The following is an 8,874-nucleotide window of genomic DNA, read 5'->3' as shown; positions in this document are numbered from 1 at the left end:
TTTCTGATCTACGAAATGGAAGGAAACTGAGAAATTCCTGAGCATAAGCATATACTTCCTGTACTTTTTCACGAACCAAGGTCTGATTCTCATCTCAAGTTTAACTGTTCATTTCAAGAAGCCACATTGATTGGCTACAGATACCCTTCTATATTGCTTGTTGTAAGATGGCAGGTACCTACCCTTCTATGTCCAGTCAGTTTTGACGCTTTCCAGAAAGTGGTAGAGAAGCTGCTTTTGGCATCAATGATATTCCTGGGCACGTGAGTGATGCTGATTGATCCGCCATTGAGTGATGAAGATCACCAAGTCCTCAATTAATGACACTCATCATATTTGGAAGAGCCTTTTGATCTTGAGTGGAGTTTGACTCTTATATTTTGACTTTGGCAGTAATTGAACCAAGGCCAGCTAGTCACCAATGTACAACAAAAGAACTACAAACAGCAATGTGTATCCTGTGAGCTCCAGTTCAGCATGTTGGTAGGAGAGAAGAGCTGATACAAAGTGAAAGAGACTGTCAAAGATAAGAGACAAAATTCCACACATGCAGAGATAATGGTATTTGACAGTGGTGTTGGGCCAACCTAAGCTAGGCGCATAGCAATGTCCCTCTCAATTGCTTGTAGAATTGTGAGTATGTTCATATTTGATTACAAGAAATTGGTTTGAAGTGTTTTATTTCTCAATATTTGTGTTAGAAGTCCTTTAGACATTTATTGTTTTTCTTTCCTTCACTAGAATTTGGACTTTTTGTATCTCTAACATCGTTTATTCAAATCAATTAGGAGACTTTTTTGTTGTTGAAATTACTAGATATTCCACAAGATTTTGAATATCGTGTTAGATATCATTATTGGAAACATTTTAGACTCTTCGAATTTGATAAGTTGATATAACATGTATACTATTTCCCATAAGATTGATGACTCGATACTTGAGTTCTACATTTAATGTTGAGCTAAAAAAAAAGGACAACTAAATTATTAAATCCGAAGGTTCGAGATTTAGTTCTTTCAGTAGTAATGTCTTTACGAAGGTCGCTAACAATTAGTTTCACAATATACTTATACGCATGAAACTAATTATATTTGTAAAAATTTAAATTTATAACCATCAAACTAATTGTATAATTATAATTAACAATTCATATCATACCATACGTGTTTTAATTTAACAAAAATAAATTAAATTTATAACATGAAATATTATATGTATTATTAATTTTACAACCTTTGGGATAAAAAAAAAAAAAAAAAACACTAAAATCCAAATACCCCAATATGCCTTTCAACCAACCTTAGAAATTAAAATACTATTTCATTGTCACTCGGTTCTCTTCTTATTCAACAATCAAATGAATTTATATTTAAAAAGTAATATGGAATATTTAGCAATCAAATGAATTTATACGAATATTTAACAATCAAATAAATTTATATTTAAAAGGTAATATTGGAATATCTATCGAAGTGAATGAGTAATATTGAAACTTTTTCGAATATTCTTATGGTCAGGTCCTGATATGGTTCAAATTTGAAATGAAAAGAAGGTGCTTCCTTCACCTTTGACTCTATGACTTGACCTTGCGGCTCCAAAAGCATTTCCCTCGCCTTTGTTAGTCAAAGCCTTGCTTTTACGCCGCGATTGGTCAAGTTCCAAAACTTGCGCCAAGCAGAGATCTCTCCACACCAAGGAACCACAATGAATCGTCCTTCCTTTTTCTTCCAATTAGTGAAGCGGGAGTCGGTAAGTTTGCTCTTAGCTTCGAAAACACTTTTCGATACGTAGGAGGAGAAGTCAATCATGCATCCAATTAACTATGTTTTTGAACCAACGACAAAATTAAAGATTATTATGATATATAAAATATTAATGATTGTGATGTGAGTTTGGTGGTAAAATGATTAAAAAAACATGTAATAAGACAACGAAAAACCCAATAATAAATGCTGTTTTTTTTCACTCCCCATTGACTTTCACTTTCTTCACCCCCAAATAACTCTTCATTTCTACACATCCTCCACCTCCCCCTATTCAATTTTATTATTTTAAATACAACGAACCACTTTCTAAGCTTCCATTCTTAAAGATACAGATCGATCCAGTACTCTCTCAATCGTCATACACCTTAAAATATCGTATTTTTTTTATGTCTAGTCTAATTAAATTTTTTTTTATTGAGTCGAATGTATAAAATAAATTTAATAAAAAAATCAACCTGATTTATTTCGTTCTACTTTCGTCAATAAAAGATACATTTAATTGATAATTACAGGTTTATGGTCTGTCACATGAGTTTAAATTGTATGGTCATTGATAGCGTTTTGAATATCGTATTATTTAGTAGATTAAAAAATATTATTGGGAATGGGAATGTGGAAATGTGGGTGGCACGGTTGCATATATCACTTACCCAATACCCACTCGCTATCTCCTTACCTCAAAAAATGTCTCAAGTGGTCCTCTTTCAAATAATGCATTCGTTTTCACTCCAACCAATTTATCAAATAATATTCACACTATTACCCCTTTTTTTTAAATCAATTATTTTCATAAACAAAGATAAACACGGAGGGTCGAAGAGTACATGGGGTGTGGAAATCTCTCCCTAACAAACGGTTTTAAAATCGTGAGACTGAGACAATATGTAACGGGCCAAAGTAGACAATATTTTCTAGCGCTGGGGTTAGACTATTACAAATGATATTAGAGTTAAGCATTGAGCGGTGTGATAGTGAGGACGTTGGGCCTTGAAGAGTGTGGATTGTGAGATCCTACCGCAGTTGAAGAGAGGAATGAAATATTGTTTATAACGGTGTGGAAACCTCTATTTAGTATACACATTTTAAAACCGTGAGACTGACGACGATACGTAATGGGCCAAAGCCGGCTGTGAGCTTAGGTTATTATTACATGTACTGATGATCAGATTACTACAATCGCGTAAAAAAAACCTTTCCCCACACTTCCCTTCACCAACATGTGGCATGTGCATTCATGTTTAAATTCCTATATTTTGTATTTGTTTTTATTTTCCGTAAATTTCAGTGTTTCAAATGTAAACATATAACACGGTAACTGTGTTTTTCAGAGAAGAGAGATATTTTAAATGTTTTCGACATTTATACTTAATGTTTTCTTTTAAGAGTTATATTTCCGCATAAGAGAAGAGTATGAAACGATGGTAGTGACTTTGAATACGTAGAAATTATATGATGCATCTACTCGTTCAATGCCTTAATTATAAAACCTCCAAATTTTAAATCTTGATTCAAATCTTAATTCAGATCGTGTGTATGAATCGTTGTAATAAGAGTGCGAGTCCTTTGTCGAGAAATGCCTAATTAGGTAATATATTGTATTATGATAAGAATGAACGTGAGAGGGAGAAGAGGAAGAGACAAGGGATGTCCTGTTTGAAAGGGAAGCTCAACCTCCATTAACATATTACCACATTACCTTCTCAATCTATCATCCCTCTCTTCCTTTCTCTCTCAAACCCCATTTCCTTCCATGGAACCCAACACTTCACCGCCACCAAAATACCATATCCACCGCCATAACTATTCCAATGCCAACCACCACCACCACCACCACCACCGCCACCACAGTGCCATTCTCAGCTCCAACTCTTTCCTCATCATCATTTCCTCCATCATTTCCATCGCCATTCTCCTCGCCATCCTCCTCCTCATCTTCATGCTCCACCGCCTCAAAACCCCATCAAACCCTGCCACCGCCGCCGCCGCCTCCACCGCCCACACAGCCATCCATTTTGACTCCAGCCCAGGTAAAATACAACCCATTTTGTTCTTTATTATTGAAAGTAATTGTAGCTGAATGTACTTAATTGGTTGTAGAAGTGAAAGGGGGTGGTTGTTTGTACGGTGGGAATTCAGGGAGGATTCCTCAATACAGAATCAGGGGAGTTCAGGTTTTCACTTACAAGGAGCTGGAATTGGCCACTGATAATTTCAATGAAGCCAATCTCATTGGGAATGGAAGATTTGGGGCTGTTTACAGAGGGGTTCTTGGAGATGGAGCCGTGGTTGCTGTTAAAATGCTCCACACAGATGGCAAGCACAGGGAACGTGCTTTCAGAATGGAGGTCAATCACTCTCATTAACTCTTCTCTCTCTCTCTACATTTGTTTTCACTTCCATGTCATCCAAATATGAGCCTAGTTTTTGAAGTTGGGATTACCCATTTCGATCCGGGTTGGGTTGAGTTGGGTCGATTTTTCTTCTAAAATACAAGAGCTATACACTTAATGGGTGCAATTTAAACGCGATGAATGTGATATGACACTCCTGTTACAGGTATTGGTCCTTTTGGTTGTGTTGGATTTGCGCATTTCGTTGCTTTTCATGATCGAGTTGAAACATTTTCTTGCCATGATTTTGAAGTTTCGTGGTCGTTTTTCGAGTTCGAAATTTAAATGGATGAAATTGAAAGTTTAAAGATGCAGGTGGATTTGCTGAGCCGCTTGCACTCTCCTTGTTTGGTGGAGTTGCTTGGCTACTGCGCTGACCAACACCATAGGCTACTGATATTTGAATTTATGCACAATGGTACTCTTCATCATCATCTACATAATCCCAACACTGAATCTAAGCCATTGGATTGGAATACTAGATTAAGGATAGCCCTTGATTGTGCCAAGGCACTTGAGTTTCTCCATGAGCATGCAGTTCCGTCTGTTATCCATAGAAACTTCAAGTGCACCAATGTTCTGCTAGATCAGGATTTTCGAGCCAAGGTGTTCGATTTCAGTTCGGCCAAGATGGGCTCTGATAAGATCAATGGTCAAATATCTACACAAGTACTCGGAACAACAGGATATCTTGCACCAGAGTGAGTTGTTTCATCCTTATGTGGATTGCTCGTAAGCCAATTACGATCGTTCCATTGATTATAGATTCTATATGTGTAGGTATGCTTCAACAGGTAAACTCACAACAAAGTCAGATGTGTATAGCTATGGTGTCGTGCTGCTAGAGCTTTTGACGGGTCGAGTGCCCGTTGATATCAAGCGGCCACAGGGCGAGCACGTTCTTGTCTCATGGGTTAGTTAATTCCATTACATTTCAACAAGCTACAAGGCCAGAGAAAGCTACCCCTACCCCTAAATGTTCTTGTCTGATAGATTAGTATATGACTTCTAGGCTCTCCCAAGGCTAACCAATAGAGAAAAAGTAGAGAAAATGATCGACCCAGCCATTCAAGGAAAATACTCAAAGAAGGATCTAATTCAGGTTTGTTAAGCCTTCTATTGCTTATCTGACTCCTTTTTTGATGACCCTTATAAGCAATCTGTTCTCAGGTTGCAGCCATTGCAGCAATGTGCGTGCAGCCCGAAGCCGACTACCGACCTCTGATGACCGACGTCGTGCAGTCACTGGTTCCTCTCGTAAAGAACCCATCTTCCTCATCTAGATTCTTCAAATGAGACTCATTTTACTCCATTTAGTGAAAACTAGTCCCTGTCCAAGTGCATCAACAAAGCCTTCAAGAACAGATCAAGGTATGCATTTTAGAGCATGTCAATGTGAGCCTGCACAGGCTACAACCATCTATATTAAACATCTCTTCATCATAAACTAGACAATGTACATGAACGTTTTGATTATCATTTGAGCCTACAAAATATTCTTACTGTAAACTGTCAAGAATTCTGTCTTTTTTCAATTCATTCACATATCTTGTTGCTGCTAACATGCTAACATGTTCATCGAGTCGAAAGCTTAACTGGAGATCTCGTAAGCGAGAGCTTAGGATTAGACACGTACTACTTAAGGAGCGCCTTTCGAAGAGTATAAGTTACGACTTTGACTCTAATTCACCAGTTATTCACATAGTTTAGCTCGGAAATATGAACTTTCTTTCCCTCGATCCATCACCTCCAATCATTGAGCCATTGGGTGCAAGAGTTGAATATCTAGGCAAGCAGCTTTTTGAGATAGATATCATGTTAGGTAGCCATTACATAACTTTTAGTCTCAAATCTAGAAGAGAACAAAGGAATCTTGATGAGTATAAAACAAGAATGAGAGATAGAAGCAATCTAGAGGGTGGTAGCCAAGTTTAAGCCACAGGACCAGCAAAGCCATAAATTTTACAATCAAGACAAAAGATCCAACATGTTCATCCTTAGCTCATTTAAAGTTAACCACAGCATGTTGGCAGTGATGAATCCTTCTTGTTTACCCTCTAAATTATGATGTAGACAGACGAAGGGCTCAATAAATTTTGGTGAATAAGACAATGTTTCTTTCTTTTGTGATCGAAGTGTTTGTATAATTGTGTTGTTTCTTAGTAGATGAGTTTAAAAAGTTGAAAAGACAAATGCTGTGGGAATCTTAGACGCTATATTGCTTACAAGGAACAGACAAAAGAAGCTAAGAGTAGAGAGAGTTTTCTTTTCACGAGATGGGGTCGAACCATCGATTTTTGGAACTGTAATAAGTTTTTTTTATTTACCAAATCATGTTTAGATTGAAAACTGTGAAATCTTTATAGATTTGTGAACCGTTCGGGCGCTCAGTGAAGAAAATGGAGGGAGGAGAGAAAAGGGGAAAGGGATCCGTAAGTGTAGGTCTCGACGTTCCAGACGGTTTATTATGACTCATCTACCTGTGTAGTCCATAGTCCCCTTCCAAGACTGGCTAACGCGCGTCAGTCTTGATATGTTCTATAAACTCATTATAGACGCTCTCCTTGTCATCTACCGGTGTAGTCCCTTGTCTCTTCGAAGACCGATTTACAGAGTTGCAACGTGGGCCTTGACTCGTTTCTACACTCAATAGAAGTATTCTCCTTGTCAACTACTCGTGTAATGGTCCTATATTCACAGATCTAAGAACGTTTAGAAAACTTGATTTCCCGACTTCGGTTATCGACGATAATCCGCACGGAAGAGGTACAAAATTTACCCTATGATGATGCATAGTCGCTAAGGACCCTCCTCGTGGTGCTAACTACGTTTTTCGGCGTCGATTAAGGGATTTTTCGCCGTGGGTTATCTCGCTCGAGTTCCCTCTCTCGGATTCTTTCCTTTTTCTCAATGTTTCCAAGTGGTCCGAGGGATTCTGGGAGTTGGCTGAGTAACGTTTGCTGAGGATTGGCACCTTGGAGGGGAACGTGGAGCGTTGCTCCCTGTGGGATCCGCAAAACGCGGCGATCGCCGAAAAACTCGCAGGTCTTCTGGCGACTGCGTTTTTTTATTTCTTCTTTCTTTCTTTTTCTTTTTTTTTTTTCTCGGGTTGTTACAACTCGTGTAGTCCTTAGTCTCTTCCAAGACCATCTTACGGAGTTGCAGCATCGACCTTGACCCATTTCTACACTCAATCAAAGTATTCATCCTGAACCACCTACCCGTGTAGTCCCTAGTCTTTCCAAGACCGATTTACGGAGTCACGACGTCAGCCTTGATCGGTCTCTATATTCAATAGGAGTCCTCATCTCAAGCTAACTACTTGTGTAGTCCCTCTTCAAAATGGTTTAGTGAGATCACGATGTCAACCTTGTCCCGACCCTACACTCAATAGTAACACAATTGGCCTCAAGGTTCCGATACACTTCCTTAATCATACTTAAAATTCATGGAGGATTGATTAGACGAATTGTATGACATATTATGACACACGACACGTGTTTCATAGCCCATGCACGTGCATGATTATGATTGGTTTCACATGTTCTATGTTGTGTTATGCTATTGTGGAATCATATTTATGATGCATAAAACTCCATGTACCACGCCATGTAAAATGTTAAGTATGAAAGATATGACATGAATGAATAGCGCACGCATATTTCATAGACTCGTTATGTTATGAATGAAAGGAGGTATGGGGACCTTATGCATTTATGTATATCATGTGCATTGGGGTACTTCCTCGTTATGATCAGTACAAACTCATACTTTAGGATATTTAGGTTTGTCATGATATTATGCAAGCTCTTTTCCTCCGTGGTGTCCGCTAGCGTGAACGTGCACTAGCCCGACAAGCCAGGCCAAGGGGATATGTATGTGAGCTCGCTTGGTGGGTCCATGGGCGCATGCATGAGTCATGTATAGGAAAGTACTACACATTCAACCCTATTCGGACTAGAAAAGGGAGCCCAAGTCCTTGCCATATTACATGTGATTGAATTTTTCGACTCCAACAGTGGGTTTACTTACTAAGTATTTCTTAAAACACTCAAATCACGCGCTACTCTTATTTTTCAAGTAAAGAAAAGACACTTCAGTAAGAATGACGACGCCGTGGTGACGACCATGAGACCAAAGTTAAGGTAGATGCATTCACGTTGTTTTTGTGGCCCCTAGGTTAAATCTGGGAATTGTTTTATTTTTTTTACTTTATTTAAATTCAAGTTATTTGTTTTCCACATTAACGTATTAATAACTTTACTACGAGCATGTAAGTTCATGGAATCGTTTATGAAATATTTAAATGATTTTTTCCTACTAAATAGACATGTCATGCATACAATAACGACCGTTACAAATTTTATCCTAATAAAAAATTATTTGATTACAAATAATCAATAAGTAACTAATTATAATTATTAAAATATAACTTTTTGTACCAACTTAATTTAACTCATCCTAATTAACTTGTTAAACACGTTTAAGACAATATAGCTAATTAATTAATTAGTTGAATAAATAAGTAATCACATTCACTTTACAGAACTTTTCTTTTTAGAAAGGAATTAAGTAAATATTTTAATAAAATATTAATTTGAGAAAATTAATCCCATTAGTTAATTAATTAATTAACTATGTTTAAAATATATATAAAATCAAAAGCAAAGGAAGAAGGGACCACAGAAAACCTGCATTTTTTTTTTTTTTTTTTTTAA

The 8,874-nt window shown here is 37.4% G+C and overlaps 1 protein-coding gene across 2 annotated transcripts; it reads left to right on the top strand.

The window, feature by feature from the left end:
• The first annotated feature begins 3,411 nt into the window (after window positions 1-3,411).
• LOC111437108 (probable serine/threonine-protein kinase PBL7) lies at window positions 3,412-5,718 on the top strand. 2 transcript variants are annotated; one of them, XM_023074954.1, is made up of 6 exons: window positions 3,412-3,793; window positions 3,864-4,111; window positions 4,472-4,857; window positions 4,937-5,069; window positions 5,169-5,258; window positions 5,334-5,530. In XM_023074954.1, exons 1-6 carry the CDS (start codon window positions 3,517-3,519, stop codon window positions 5,379-5,381), a joined length of 1,182 nt encoding a protein of 393 aa, XP_022930722.1. In that variant the 5' UTR covers window positions 3,412-3,516; the 3' UTR covers window positions 5,382-5,530. The 2 variants fall into 2 exon arrangements, with proteins under 2 accessions (XP_022930722.1, XP_022930713.1); XM_023074945.1 differs by having other exon boundaries at window positions 3,415-3,793; window positions 5,327-5,718.
• Window positions 5,719-8,874: the final 3,156 nt, after the last annotated feature.

The sequence above is a fragment of the Cucurbita moschata genome, unplaced genomic scaffold (assembly GCF_002738365.1).
Source record: "Cucurbita moschata cultivar Rifu unplaced genomic scaffold, Cmos_1.0 Cmo_Scf00003, whole genome shotgun sequence".
Taxonomy (NCBI): Eukaryota; Viridiplantae; Streptophyta; class Magnoliopsida; order Cucurbitales; family Cucurbitaceae; genus Cucurbita; species Cucurbita moschata.
Note: the sequence above shows the minus strand (reverse complement) of the source record. Positions and strands in the feature narration are given on the sequence as shown.